The sequence below is a fragment of the Malaclemys terrapin genome, chromosome 8 (assembly GCF_027887155.1).
Source record: "Malaclemys terrapin pileata isolate rMalTer1 chromosome 8, rMalTer1.hap1, whole genome shotgun sequence".
Classification (NCBI taxonomy): Eukaryota; Metazoa; Chordata; order Testudines; family Emydidae; genus Malaclemys; species Malaclemys terrapin.
The window spans coordinates 7654282-7669712 of record NC_071512.1 but is presented as its reverse complement, the minus strand read 5'-3'; the positions used below and the strand labels follow the sequence as shown (position 1 = coordinate 7669712).

The 15431-nt window shown below is 42.3% G+C and overlaps 1 protein-coding gene across 3 annotated transcripts in view; it reads left to right on the top strand.

Annotated features, from left to right (window-relative positions):
- Positions 1-376: 376 nt before the first annotated feature.
- The window catches only part of RUFY1 (RUN and FYVE domain containing 1), a 32264-nt gene continuing 17209 nt past the window's right edge, over positions 377-15431 (top strand). The window contains exons 1-4 of one of the 3 annotated variants that reach the window (XM_054037726.1): positions 377-644; positions 12873-13046; positions 13430-13547; positions 14282-14383. In XM_054037726.1, the coding sequence (XP_053893701.1) occupies positions 377-644; positions 12873-13046; positions 13430-13547; positions 14282-14383 (662 nt within the window). Of the gene's footprint in view, positions 645-9457; positions 9559-9931; positions 10366-12872; positions 13047-13429; positions 13548-14281; positions 14384-15431 lie in introns of those variants that run through there. The other 2 variants (XM_054037728.1, XM_054037727.1) reach the window with 2 other exon arrangements.

The window sequence follows — 15431 nt, the reverse complement described above, 5'->3', positions numbered from 1 at the left end:
CTGGCAAAATGCTAACTTAAAATATTGTGTAGAAATGCAGAGGATTCATTTGTTTTTTCAGATTGCTACAAATAACAATTGGAAATAATACAAAAGGACATCCACTACACAATACCTAAAGGGATATCATTTGTTGTAATTAATCAGTAACCAGAAAATATATAGCTGTGTGTATAATTTGAAGCATACAAGGCAAAATGTCCACAATCACAGAGGTTTCTGTCTCTGACACGTTTGCTCATGCAAGCGGCTGTTGTACAATCACTCAGAGCACACTTTTTTTATACAACTCCTATCAACTACAAGTTGGAAGACAGGGCAGAGAGTTTCTGCTTCACTCGATTGCTCATGACTAGTGTCATATGACATTTTAAAGATGGCTGAAGGAGAGAGTTGCAATGCATCTGCTCTGGAACAGAAAGATTTTGAAATCATTGACAGAAACCTGATTCCTAATGTAACTGAGCTCAAAAATGAGGAGAGAGAGAAAACTGTTGAAGAATCAGGATGGTCTGCTCCCATCTTTTCACTGGCCAAGAAAGCTTCAGAAAACTTAGCAGTGAGCTATGGCAACGCTCTGAAGTCTGCAGCTTTGGTAGGACTCGTGCCCAAACCAGTCAGCAATGACAACACAGCAAAAACAAGTATGGTTATGTTTATTCAGTAAACTTTCTTGTACCCTGTACAAATAAGTTAGTTATAGCCTGCAAGTAGCATGATTTAGTGTCAAAGATGCATTATTATTACTTTGCATTTATTAAAAAACTATCTCCTGTAGGTACTGTAATGATTTCTACAAAGTACTTATGAACCCAGAGAACAAATCTCAGCAAACTTTTACATTATCAGGGAAAGGATAACTTTTTGATATTTTGGGGAGGATGGCTTTTAATTTTTGTGCATTACATTTTTATTTCTGTTTCCCAGAAAAGTTTGGCTTAGATGTAGCATGACTGCATCAGTATCTAATATGGTCTCTTTCCTTACTTATAGGTGGGCTGACTGGGACAAGGAAACTTTTATCTATATTGTTTTCTAATAATATGACTTTCACAGTCTCTCTGATACACACATAGTAATGAAACATCAGGAAGCAATTGTGCAATAAAGAGTTGTAATATCTAATAACAAGATATTAAAATTATTTATAATGTAGAAAAAGATTCTTAAGAGAAACTGAATGGTTTATTAGCAAACATTTATGAATGTCCTTTAAGGAGCTTAAATCTGCTTAATTGGTGTAATCCTGGCCCCACTGAAGTCTATGGGAGTTTTGCCATTGATTTCGGCAGGGTTAGGATGTCACCTTCTATGTAGTGTGTATTGTGCATACATTAGCTAAAGTGTGTCTTGTAAGTCTTCCAAAAAATGCCAGACAAAAGTCTTCCAACATTGCAGATTAAATGCAACATCAACTTGGAGGAGACTAAATAGTGCCAGGCATGGGGGAGAAAGACAGGACATGAAGGGTCTGTCTACATCCTCTAAAGGGGCTGGCCCCTCTTTTATGGGGGAGTTCTATATTGAGGTATCAGATTCTGAGGTTACCCTATCATTCGGTGTCATGGTTTATTGTACTTACTGAAAGCTCTATCCCCAGGTAAGCTGACATAGCACAGTTCAGGTCCCACCTAAAGACAAACATTTTATTGACAAACAACCGGAGAGGAAAGGATTGGTAGAAAAGGAAACAAGTGAAAAGGAAGAGAAAAGCAGAAGAGGAAATGTGGGAGGAGGGACAAGGAGAGAGAGAGATCTGGAATGAACAGTGCAAAAGTTACTGGGTCTGATTAAAATATTCTGAAGTAGCTTGATTTCATGTTATATTAAATTACTTCCACAAAGATCAGGAGCTGGGAGTCTTACAACAAAGGCATTTCTCATACTGTACTTCAATAGGTGCCTAATGAAGCTTCTACAAAAAAAGAATAGCAGGGTATGTGTTTCTATGTAGGAGCAACAAGATACACACACAGAGCATTGAGTATGTCCACGAAGATATAACACAGGAGTGATTTTTCATGTAGAAAACTAATAACTGAATGTCTAGTTCTAATCAGCAAATAAATTTCAGTACATCATAATATCAAGCCACTAGACCAGGACTCAGATTGCACCCTCCAAGAAAAGGAAAAGTCCACAAGAATCCTCTTGTGGAATTCCCCTTCCCATCCCTGCATCAGTCCATTGGGGAGGAGCTTAGTGTGAGTTTGCCCCTCTCACTCCAACCCATGTGGTATAGGGTGCATGGCCTGGCTAGAACACTTGTAGTTCCTGGAGGGGAGACAGCAGAAGACTAAGGCCATTTCAGTGGCAGTTGCATGTTCCTGCAGCAACTCTTGCCTCTTCTACACCCCTTTTGGTCCCTGGGATTTCCCCACTGAGAGGAGCACTCCATGGGAAAAAGAATAAATCCACAGGGCCAGATGGGAGATGATATGCATTCCTGCCCCATTTTACCCACCACCACCATTCCAGCCTTTCCCACTGTATGTGGAGCACCCTTCACAAGGTCTAGTGGAGGGGAAGGGAAGTGAATGGTGCTGCAGAGGTGGCCGACCAACTTTCCCAGTGGGAAGGGGAGAGCCACATATTATGATTTCCTCTGCTCCCAAATCTGGACACACACACACACACACACACAGAGTATAGTGTGTTCCTGACTGAATTCCCGCATAACCCTGGAAAAGTCACTTAGAAACATCAACTTGAAATCTAATCATTTTCAAAATAGGAGTTAAGTGATTTCAGGCAGTACAGCTGCCCCTATGTTACTGTCAGTTTTTATAGCTTTACAATCACATTTAGCTTTTTTGACTATCTTCCCTTTCAGTGTGCACAGAGGGAACTGACTATACAGGGGAAACCGTGAACATGAATACATAAAGTGCTGTCAAGTGCACAGTAAACTGAAAAACAGACTAGAATTTTCCTCTAGTTTTTCAATAATATCAGATTTTACTTGCAAAAATAACAAACACTGAAAGTTGAATGTCCCTCTAACCTCCCCATGCCTCAATTTCCCCATCTGTATAATAGTGATATTACACACATACCTTGGTAAAGCACGTGGCGATCCTCTGAGAGGCACAAAGGATTGTAAATAAACAATCAAAGCTATAAAATATATTCCTTTGTGTATGATCCCATCCATATTAAGTGAATTGCTGTATGTTTGTGTAGTTATTAAGATTGTATATGCCACTATTAGAGAGCAATGTAATGAAATTAAAGGGATGCCTCCATAGTATTGAAGTATGGCAGCCCTACAGCTCCTGTAAAATTCCGACACTCAAATTGGAGATCTTCATAGATTTGCTGCCTGAGGAGCAAGTGCCCATGATTGATTTGGCAATATACAAAGATGTGTGACATTTTTAAATGCTTCTGCAATTCCAGCTGGAAAACTGGGTGAGGTCTGAAGGAAACTCATATCCTTGTATATGAATGCAATAAGTCTTGCCATTAAAATGGAGGAACTGGAATTACTGGTGCAAAGGTCAAACCAGACATTATAGGGACTACAGAAACATTGTGAAATAGCACTAATGATTGGAGTAAAAGAACTGAAGGATATATGCTGTTTAGGAGAGTCAGAAATAAAGGTAAAGGTGATGGGGGTAGCTTTGTACATCAATGATCTGGTAAACTATAAAGAACTACAAAGTGATGGTATGAACAAAAGGAATCTGTTTGGGTCAAAATCATTAGAGAAGGATCATGAAAGAGGTTCTGTTGGGATAGTGTTAGGGTCTGTCGTAAAACCCCAGGGCTGGACTGGGATATGGAAAGTGTATAGAAATATTACCATATCTGAGGTTGAAGAAAAACAGAGCTGAATGCACCTAGAATACTGAAATAATTGGCATAGGAGATTGCTAATCAGATAGCAAGGATTTTTAATAATTCTGTCTATTTGAGGATACTACCATATGTCTGTAAAATAGTTAAAGCCATATGTATATTTAAGAAAGGAGTGGGAGGGGGAAGTGATCCAGGCAATTACAAACCAGTTAATCTGATTTTAGTACACAAGGTTTTAGAGCCAATTGTGAAGGAAATAATAATTTAAATTCACGGAGGCAAACAGATGTTATACAACATGATTTTACCAAAGGTAGACAGTCCCATAATTAATCTGATTTCCTTCTTTGAAAAGTGACCTTGGGGGGTGGGAGCTGCCTTAATCTGCTGCATGGGGTGTGGGCTACTTGCCAAAATAATCTGGGTATATCTGAATCAGTTCCCTGCCTTTGAGAGGCCCTGGGAATTGGTACACCTGAGTCCCTCTTACTGTTTGCCTGGGGCACATAATAGGTTAGTTTCCTGTGGGCTGTAAATACTTCAGTCTAATTTTGGGTGTTGGTGGCCTGTGATATACAGATTAGACAAGATGATCTGGTGGTCCCTTCTGACCTTAAATTCTAGGACTCCTTGCTTTTGTGGGATTCTTTGGTAATTTACTCTTATTATCTAGTTTTGGTTTCCTTTTTAAAAAAAAGTCCCATTGTAGATCTTAAAATACATAATTTACACAATTTGATATCTATTGGTTTTGTTTAGTAAACTGGGTATTTTGTAGTTGCATCAAATTACTTACTTGGCTCATTGTGAGAGGTGAATTCCATTGTTATGATGTGAGGCAAATAGTCTGCTTTTTGATACCATCCTGTTTATATTTAGAACATGCAAATAAATAGAAAGCACAGTAATTAATTTACTGTAGTAACTACTAAGCATTTAGGTTTGTCCTCCAGTGACCTTCAGCCAGTGGAGTTTCTCACTTCCACCAGTTCTGAATTTGGCCATCTGTTTAATGATTCCAGGGCCATTCATAGCTAGATCAGAAGGGGCAGGAGGCAATAGACTAGATATTTTGATGCTTCAGAAGTGCAAAGAACAATATTGTCAAATTTACTCTTGCAACCTGTATTTGGGTTTATTTATAAAGTCCTAAAAAGAGAAGTTTACTGGTATGTTACTCAACTCCAGTGTAACTAACATTTGATAACCCACCTTGGGACTGAGGTCTATTGCTGTGCAGTTATTTGTTTCATTACATTGTTGTGAGGGAATGTACTTTCATCTTAAACTCCCTCTTTCTCAGTCATTCCAAACTTTTAAAAATATTTTGGTCAGAAACTTTTCACTTTGACTAAACTCAAAGTGAGACTACAAAAGACTGAAGCAAAATCTGTTCTGGCTGCTTTTGTTACGCTAAACAAGGGGATGGGATACCTTTATGTTGGATTTTTTTTTTTATTGCTTATCCAGTGTAACTCAAACAACTCAAGTTTAAAACTTCAAACAAAACTAGAACTATTAATTCATCAGTACCTCTAAAAATGTGTAGTGTATGTAAATTATTCTATGCCCCATTCTGGCTGTAACCCAATCATGCTATCCTGTGTGTTTTTAGTTTGAGACAAGGCTGGATGAGTATCTTTTATTGGGCCAACTTCTGTTAGTCACTCCAGGCAGGTTCCTGTTTATTTTGGTACATTCTCTCTGTTACAGTGCTATACAAACTGGCACTCTATACATATTACAGATGGGGCTGGTAGCACTGCCTATAGTTAAGATTGCCCAGCACATCCCATTATAAGTCTGTTTTCAGTTGCTTGTAACTTTGCCAAACTTTAACCATTTGGGTTGACATTTCCCATGCCAGGTCTCTGCTTCAGGCTGAAACATTCTGGAGGAACTTAAGTGAAAATGGTTCATCCATTTTGGAGAACATGATTAGGGGAAAAACAGGAGCTTATAGTCCATGTTTTAAAAAAAAAATATTACAAATCTCTGAGAAGCGCTAGCACTCCCATCCGTGGGAGCAAGGCCTTGAAATCTGGCCCTTATTCTGGTGTCAGGGATGTACTTTTTGCTGTCCCCCTGAAAAACTGCCCAAACTTGATTAATTACAAGCCTTTGAAAAAAATCACAGTTCACACATGGTCAAAGACTTGTAAGAGTTTGGCAGATAAATTATCCAAAGATTCTATCTGCACACAGTATGCTACAGCCAAGCCAGCACGGCTGATCAGGATTTCCACTCCAATTGCTTCTCATGGCTACTGTGGTGCCAGACACAAATATGGAGAGCCTCCATGAGACTGTTTCTCCTGTGCTCTCAATGCCCCCATGTTGTCACCCAAGCAGAGGAGGAGGAAGCTGCCTGAATCCAATGCAAAGGGAACAAGAGCCAGACATTCTGTTTTTTTTGGGAGGGGGGAGCGGGGGAGAGACAGCAGGGAGTCTGACTGTCTTAGCAGGATCCATGCCTTGTTCAGTGCACAGCATGAACCTGCTCTGGGGAGGAATCAGGGTTGTGTGCAGCGAAGGAGACTTGTCTGTAGGTCCCCTGCTTCATTTGTTGCAGCAAGTTGCACAGTGTGTAGTGAATGAGGAAGGGATTGCAAGAAGAGAAATTATGCTTTTATAGGTAAGGCAATTGAAAGTTGTCCTGGATAACTGGATTCTACTCCTGCCTCTGCCACGGAGTTCCTATGTGATGCTGGGCAAGTCATTTCAATCAAATTTTTTCAAAGGTGGTCACTAATTGTGTGTCCCTCATTTTCTTGGTTTCCAACTTGAAATGCTGGGATCTGATCTGCAGAAGTGCAGAGCACTCACAGGTGCAACTGAAGTCAATGGGAACTGTGTTTGAACATATAAAATGTTATCGTTCACTAAGTACTCTAAAAAAAATCAGGCATCTCAAATTGGGCCCCGAAATTAGTGGACTCTTTCTTGGCCTCAGCTCCCCGTTTGTGAAATGAGGATAACAATACCACCTCGCTTCGCAGAGGTGATCATAGAATCATAGGACTGGACGGGACGGGACCTCAAGAGGTCATCTAGTCCAGTCCCCTGCACTCATGGCAGGACTAAGTATTATCTAGACCAACCCTGACAGGTCTAATCTGCTCTTAAAAATCTCCAGTGATGGAGATTCCATAACCACCCTAGGCAATTTATTCCAGTGCTTAACTACCCTGACAGTTATGAAATTTTTCCTAATGTCCAACTTAAACTGCTCTTTGCTGCAATTTAAGTCCATTGCTTCTTGTCCTTTCCTCAGAGGTTAAGGAGAACAATTTTTCTCCCTCCTCCTTGCAACAACCTTTTATGTACTTGCAAATTTTATGTCCTGTCATCTTTTCTCCAGACTAAACCAACCCAATTTTTTTCAATCTTCCCTCATAGGTCATGGTTTCTAGACCTTTAATCATTTTTGTTGCTCTTCTCTAGATTTTCTCCAATTTGTCCACATCTTTCCTGAAATGTGGCACCCAGAATTGGACGCAATACTCCAGCTGAGGCCTAATCAGCGCAGAGTAGAGCAGAATTACTTTTCATGTCCTGCTAATATATCTCAGAATATTTTTTTTTCTTTTTTTTGCAATAGTGTTACATTGTTGACTAATATTTAGCTTGTGATTGTGATTCATTATGACCCCCAGATCTCTTTCTGCAGTACTCCTTCCTAGGCAATCATTTCCCATTTTGTATGTGTGCAACTGACTATTCCTTGTCTGTGAAGCATTCTGATACCTAGGATCAGATTAAACCATTACTTGGCCATAGGCAAACATGCACTTCTGGGTCCTTACCTTATAACATGAATAGCAACAAGCAGCTGTACAGTACATTCCCCATGGCCAGGCTGGCAATGCTGTGGATCTACCAGGAGCATCTGCTTATCCTCTGGCTGCTTGGGGCACTGCTCACCATGACAGTGGAGCAGCCAAGCCCAATCTGAGTAGCATCGCAACCTAGGGAAGGGGGTCTCAACGCCACTCACTCAAATTTGGCCTGGCTCCCCCCTCCATCATGATGGAGAGGTAGCTGGGCCAAACCTGAGGCTATGTCTACACTACCGCGGTAAGTCGACCTACGTTATTCACGTAGCTGGAGTTGATGTACCTTAGGTCGAGATACTGCAGGGGGTCGACGGAAGATTTTCTCCTGTTGACTTACCTTACTCTTCTCATCGGGGGTAGAGTACAGGGGTTGACTGCAGAGCGATCTGCAGTTGATTTGGCATGTCTTTACTAGACCTTCTAAATCAACCGCCAGTGGATCACTCTCAGCGCATAGCGTTGTAGTTTAGACCTGCCCTGAGTGGTATAAATTTGCCAGGTTGCAAATTTGACCCCATTTTGGGCTCCCCCATGAATCTGGGCCTAGTTTGCCTATGCATTAATCTGGCCCTGCCAATACTATAGTGATGAGTATTATAGAATGCCTGTGAGGAAACTAATTCTGTATTCACAGAAGAGTTTGAATGATGTGTAGTAAACAAGGCACAGGACCACACAATGAGGCTAAAACAAAATATTGAATAGCTGCTCATTCAGTGAGCACCATCTGGCCTGTGCACTGAATAAGGCAGAGGTCCTGAGGAAACAATAGTGTGTGATCATGTAATATAACTGGCCTGTATCACAATGCATATGCATAAGAGGGTCAACTTTATTTCTGGCATTTCTTAGCTCTTGCATGCTTGACTTTGCAACTTTCATGTTCCTTTAAATATAATTTTTATAGTGTGTATATACACACACACACAAATATTAACTGGAGGTTTGTCTAAACACAGAAGCTGCACCAGTTTAACTTAAATAATTAAAAAAAAACAATTTAGTTAAATTGTTGCAAATCCCAACACAGACACTTTTATATCAGTTTATATCAGTCAAAAATTATTTGTTTAATTTGCATTAAGTTACAGGTGCAACTCAGCCAACATGTCAGGTTTAAACCTATTTAAAAGTGCCCATGCACAAAATTGCACCACCTTAAAAGTGTAATTTTAAATGGATTTAGTTAACTAAACTAATGTAATTTTGGATGTACACCAGGTCTTAAGAGTTACAGTTGCAAAAGTATATTTCCTTTCAATACAAACTCAGATCCAGGAAACTATCCCAACAACTTCAATATAAATGAATTACTGCTGAAACATAACACCTAAACAAAGCCATTAATTCCTCACCTCCACAATCAACTTTCTTTTCACTTCTATTGTGCAACCAGACACTATCAGGTTCCTAAAAATCTCTCACAAACACACAAGTTTACCTGCAATCTCAGCAAGATTAATCATATATATCCAAAATCTGTTACCTAAAAACATCTCACATCAGAGTTCAGCATGTGCGTTTGAGTGTGATTTTGAGGAATTTGCATGCATACATTGTGCTGTCTGTTGGGAAGAAGTGTGTTGTGATTCATCAGCATGTATGTGTTATTTCAATGGTAATAATAATAAGAGTTGCTCATGTGAGCTGAGATGGATCTGGTTGTTGATGCCTTAAATGGATTTCCTATTTTTAGATTTGTGTTTACCTCTGAGCATTTTAGGGGTGGCATAAACAATAATCCTTCTCATCACTGTGATATTTGTTATCCCAAAGTACCCCATGTGAGTTTGTTTTGTCCACGCTGTCACGAGCAGGGGTGTTGCTGGCTGGGGAGTGAAGGAGGGAGACGGCAGCAGATAGGCAGGTGCACGCTCCTGGGAATGAGGTGTCACTGCTGGAAGTCGGGATGTGGCAGGTAGGTACCGCTCCCACATGAATCAGGTGTGGGAGGGGACTTAATGGCGGTGCAGGCAACACCCCCCTTGAAATCAGGAGGACTAAGAGGAGAGATGGGAGTAGGCAGCGCCCCCACTCTCACTGGACAAGGAAGGGGCTTAGTGGGGATAGGCACAATCCCCACACACACTACGTAAGAGAGGGAGGACTAATGGGAGAGAGGGGTAGGCAGCCCCCCCCCCCGAGCAGGAAGGGCTAATGGGGATAGGCAGCGCCCTCCCACGCACCCACCGCATGAGGGGGAGTTAATGGAGGGATGGGGGGTTTCAGCGCCCCCCCGCATGGGAACCGAGCCGCGCAGCGGGCGGGTTTTTCGCTACAGGTCGAGCTGTGAATGGTCGCGTGACCTGCACTGAGTGGCTTACTGGGATGGAGGGGGAGGGGCAGGCTTCCCTCACACGTACCAGCAGCCCCGTCTAAGATGGCGGCTGCCCCCTGCCGCATCTTTCCAGTTCGCTCTATGCTAGCTCGCGACAGTTCCCGGCCCGAGCGCTCCTTTGGGCGGTTTCTATATCCCGTCTCTCAGGGCCCTCGTGCCTCCCTTTCGAGCCAATGAGGAGCGAGGTGGACAGGTAGCGAAGGCTCTCGCACCCAATGGGAGCGTGCGAGGGGCCTGTCTGAACGTGCAGCCAATTGGAGGCGCTGTTTGTGGGCCTTGCACCCTGATTGGTTTGGAGAGGGAGTTAATGATGGGCCTCCGTCGCCCAATCAATGGTCTCTATTTGGGGGACGCGGGGGAGCTGTTTCTCTGGCAGCGCTGGAGAGGGTGAGAAGTCAGTGGGGATAACGGGGTGGGGATGGTCTTTGGGGACTCGGCCTGGGGCCATGCCCGTGACCTCAGTCAGCTTAGGGGCTGTGGGGCCAAGAGGCCCTGGGGGGAGGAGCAGGCCACAGGGGAAGGCAAACAGGAGGTAATGGGGAAAACATAATGAGGGGGCAGGAGGTAATGGGAGAGCTCCCATAGGGGCAGAGTGCTGGGGAGCAGAAGATATGGGGGTCCCACTTAGGGGAATAATGTTGGGGGTGGGGGGCCCATGGGCGTTCCACTGGGGGAGGATAGTGTTGGGGGCAGGGGTTATGAGGGTCCCACTTGAGGGGAATAGTGCTAGGGGGCAGAAGGCCCTAGAGAGAATCCCCATTGGGAAGGACAAGAGGCAATTGGATAGTGGAGCAGGGGGGACAGGAGGCTGTGGAGGGGATCCCTTCAAGTTAGGCAGAGTGCCAGTTATTTCACTTAAACAGCAAGGAGTCAGGTGGCACCTTAAAGACTAACCGATTTATTTGGGCATAAGCTTTCACCGTTTTTTTTTTCTTCATATGCATCTTACCCACAAAAGTTTATGCCCAAATAAATCTGTTAATCTTTAAGATGCCACCGGACTCCTTGTTGTTTTTGTGGATACAGAGTAATACAGCTACCCCCTGATACTTGAAAGTTATTTCACTTGGCTGTTTCTCTCCTAAGTTTGCTAAACAGGTATTAATTGTGGAAACCCAAGCAACCCTACCACAGGGTTACCCAGGGCATGGGGTTTCTCTTCAGACCCACTGGAAGATCTTGTCGTCATTAGACGTTCAGGGCCACAAGTTGTTTGCTTGTGTTTACAGACCGCCCTAACTACCCTTCTGATGGAGGGATGGGAATAAGATGAAGTTATATTACATGCAACAATGTTCCCCACTCTCTGGGCGAAGGATTAGGATGGAGTTTCAGCATGTGTGTTGCTTGTTGCAATAGCTTAGGGCCAGTCCCAGGTTTACAGTGGTGCCATGGACCCGGGCCATGCTCAGAAGGGGCCCCGTCCTGCTCCGCTTGCACTATGGTCCAAGACCCCACCAACCTGCTGGCTCCCCTGCTGCCACCACTTGCTCCTCTCAGCCTGCCCACCAGCTGGCCAAGGGCTCCTCTTTGCCTCTTGGCCCCACCAGCCGGCTCCTCTCTGCCCCCTGGCCGGACCCCAGTGCACCTCCAGCTCCGGGCAGTCTCTGCTTCCTACCACCTGTGGGGTCTTGCCTGTCTCTCCGGAGCTTAGCTGCCTGGGACTGGTGCAGAAGCCTGGCCAGTCTCAGCCAGTTGCGGGGAAACAGCATGGGGGGGCTTGGCTGGGCCCCTCTAGGCAAGTGGGTCCTGAGGGAGCCCAGCCGAGACATGCCCTGGCCTGGCTGATTGCTCCACGCCTGAGGGCTGGAGTGATTCCCGGCCCCGGGACCAGCTCTGGCTGGTCTGCCAGCTTAGCCCGGCAGACACAGTCACCTCCCAGCAGAGTCAGTGAATGCAGCCAGGAGGCAGGGCATGGGGGAGTAGGTCTGTTGGGGCTTGCTGGGCTTTGAGGGGGTGGAGAAGATCTGTGTGTTGGAGCATATGGAGTGGGAATTCTGTGTGGGGTGCTGGGCAGTTGTGGGCAGGGGGGCACTGGGCAGGGCACTGAGCATTTGTGGCAGGGTCTAGGGGGGCACTGGGTATAGCGTGACCAGGGAGGCTCTGGCTGTAGGGAGACAGGGGGGTGTTGGGTGGGTGAGGAGCTGTGCCATGGCATGGGCCCGCCCCCAAGGGGAATGGGCACGGGCACGCTGGCAGCACAGGGCCAGGCAGGCCACTGTGTGTCTGGCAACTACCAGTTTAATAGTGCCCTTGCACTGGGCTGGGCAGAGCGGGACCACTCCTGCCATGCCTCACCCAATTGCCCCTGGCTGGCCCCTTGCTCTGGGGACTGACCTCCTGGTGCCATGTTCCATTGCTTCCATGGGGGTCTACAAAGGTTAATCCAGCCCTGCTTAGAGCCTTGGGAATCAAATAACAGTCTAGAGTACCATGGAGTCAGCCTGAATCTAGAGACAGTGACAGAAGCACCCTTCAGTCTGGTTGTTATCCATATACCGCATAACTGTACTTCATTACAAAGTGTTTCTTGTTAGAGCCAAATTTTGGCTACATTTCACTGTCATACTATTACTTCATTTTTTTTTATTGTAAATTTGAATCTGATATGTTGATTCTTGAATCTGAAATCACATAATACTCACACATGGCACCTAAATGAACCTCTGGTTGGTCAGTCAGTCAGTATTCTTCCTATGAATAGATTTTCTTTCTTCTGTGCCTTATGTTTTATGTCTAACATATTTAAAAATACAGTGTCACATATTCAGGCCTTGGGAGGCTAAGAGTTGAAAACTATACCTGGGCACTATCTTTCTCAATGTTATCTTAAGGACAAACAAGCCTGTATGCTTTCATTGGGGTGTTGTTTTTTTTCCCCTAAAACTTTTTAGCTGTTAAATGCCACACAATGGAAGAGCGTTCAAACTTGATGAATATGATGAAACTCAGTATCAAAGTCTTGATCCAGTCAGCCCTGAGCCTGGGTAGGACTCTGGATTCCGACTTTCCTCCTTTGCAACAGTTCTTTGTGGTGATGGAGCACTGTCTAAAGCATGGGCTAAAAGGTGAGCACCATAGTTCGTTCTTAAATGAGTTTGGCTGAAATCATAGGAATGTTGAGAGGCTGTGGAAATCCATTCAGATTTGCCTTAATGTGGTTTCAGATCATATTACAATGTAAAATTTTAATATTTTATCAGCAAAATTCTGTGGAGAAATATTGGGATACAGTGAAGATCAACTACATTATCTGTTTACATTGTGATATGCTCTGTATCAGGTCTCTGTCATCTCCTGACTGAGGAATGAACTCAGTGTACGTACCGAGGGCCTGTAAGATGGAGTACATTTTAAGGGTTTCTTTTTATACTATTTGTGATTGTGGAGTTGAAGGAGGATGTTTGTCATTTTCCTGTTTATTAACACCTCTGTATTTCTTCCCTTTTAGCCAAGAAGAGTTTTATTGGACAGAATAAGTCATTTTTTGGTCCTTTGGAGCTGGTGGAGAAACTTTGTCCAGAAGCATCAGATATAGCAACTAGTGTTAAAAATCTGCCAGAGTTGAAGTGAGTTGAAGACTGGGGTAATATAATAACGTATCGTCTCTTTCTCTCTCAGTTGGGGAGATCTCATTCTCTGAGCCAGAGAACATAGTGTATAAATGTAGCACAAAGTTGTATCATGAAAGACATGTAGCAGTTTTCAACACTTCTATATCCTCACCTCAATCTTCAAAAGAACCTGTCAGGCTAAAAAAGTATATTAAAAATTCCTTACTTGTGCAAGAAATAACCTTTAAACTATTCAAAATAAGAGAATTTTAAAATAGTTTTTAATGTCATTTGTCTGCTTTCTTGCTTTGTTTTTGGAAGATGTAAATAGACTAGTTTCACTTCCAAATTCTTGAGCACCAGCAGAATGCTGCAATGGTTAGGTTACAAACATTACAGAAGAATATTTGTATTTAAAATGTTTTTTTTATTGGAATTAATAATGACAGAAATTTTTCCTTTAGTCCTAAGATATAGTAAAAACTTGTGTCTGATTTGGGCCAAATTTGACCAGATGCTTCCCATTCACTTAAATACTTGATTTGTTTAATAATTTCTCTATAGATGTATAAACATTTTTATTCTCACTTAATTTTCTTCATGGGTTTTTGTGCTCATTTAATAAAATATTACCTTCAACTTGGTTTCATCTTTATTAATGCTGAATTACAGAAATATTTTAAAAATTGCTTTTAAAATCTTGATTTATTGCAATTTTGATAATCGTTTGCATCTGTATTGTATTCTAGAACCGCAATAGGACGAGGAAGAGCTTGGCTTTATCTTGCACTCATGCAAAAGAAACTGGCAGATTACTTGAAAGTACTATTAGACCACAAACCTCTATTAAGGTACTCAGACACCCAATTTGTAGTATTTTGATGATATACTGTACCATTTATATGTAAAAAAGAGAAACATCTGTGCGTGTTGGTTTTGAGATAAATATCCTTTGTTCCTTTCATCTTTAAGTTTCTCAGGAAGTAAAAACAATGGATGAGGTTATAGTTTAATTTTTGAAAGTGTTGGACAGTGTTCTCTGTATATAAATGAGCAGAAATTGCATGTAGTTTATTAATGAATTGAGCATTTTTTTCAACTTTGCTGGACCTATCAAGATTGAATTGAACTAAATAAAATATGCATATAATTCATGGAATGAATAAATTATGTGAGCCAGTGACTTGAAATAGCAGGCAAGGTTGCCATTCAAAACTTGGGGAGAATGTAAAACTGCTCAGTGTTTGTAAAAGGATGCCATTATAGTTCTTCAAAATCCTGTCTGGTGATCGGACAGAGAACACACAGTTCTGTGGAATTTCTTTCTACTTTCTAAAGTAGTTTGGAACCCATACAATGAGCTTTGAGATCATACAATGTAGTTGTTGCTCTAAAACCTTGGGATACTATTGGAAACGTTTGTTCAGCAAACCATATGCAACATACAACATCCCCTAATATAGTTTAGTCTAAATTGATGAAATTAGTTACCAGTGCTCTTTTAATCTCCAAGTACTACTGAAACAAAACATACAAAATCTTATTCTAAATACAATGGACAGTTGAGAGTTGGAGAATCTTTATCAAGGACAATCTTTCTTTAAACAGAGATTGTATTTTCTGTTATCTTTGATTTAGATAAAAGGCTTGGTACCTCTCGAGCCCTTGAATGCTGTTCTGTGATTGTTATAATGTTCATACAAAAAAAATCTTACATTGCTACAAGTGCTAGTGGTTGTGAATGTAAATTTAAATTTTAAAAAAATCTAGCAACAATGGCAGTGAATTTCACAAGTTGACTGTATACTTAGCAAACAAATATTTCCTATTGGGGTTCTGCATTTGTTGCCTTTCGGTTTCAAAGTCTATTCTTGTTCTTGTATTACAGTACGTGACAAG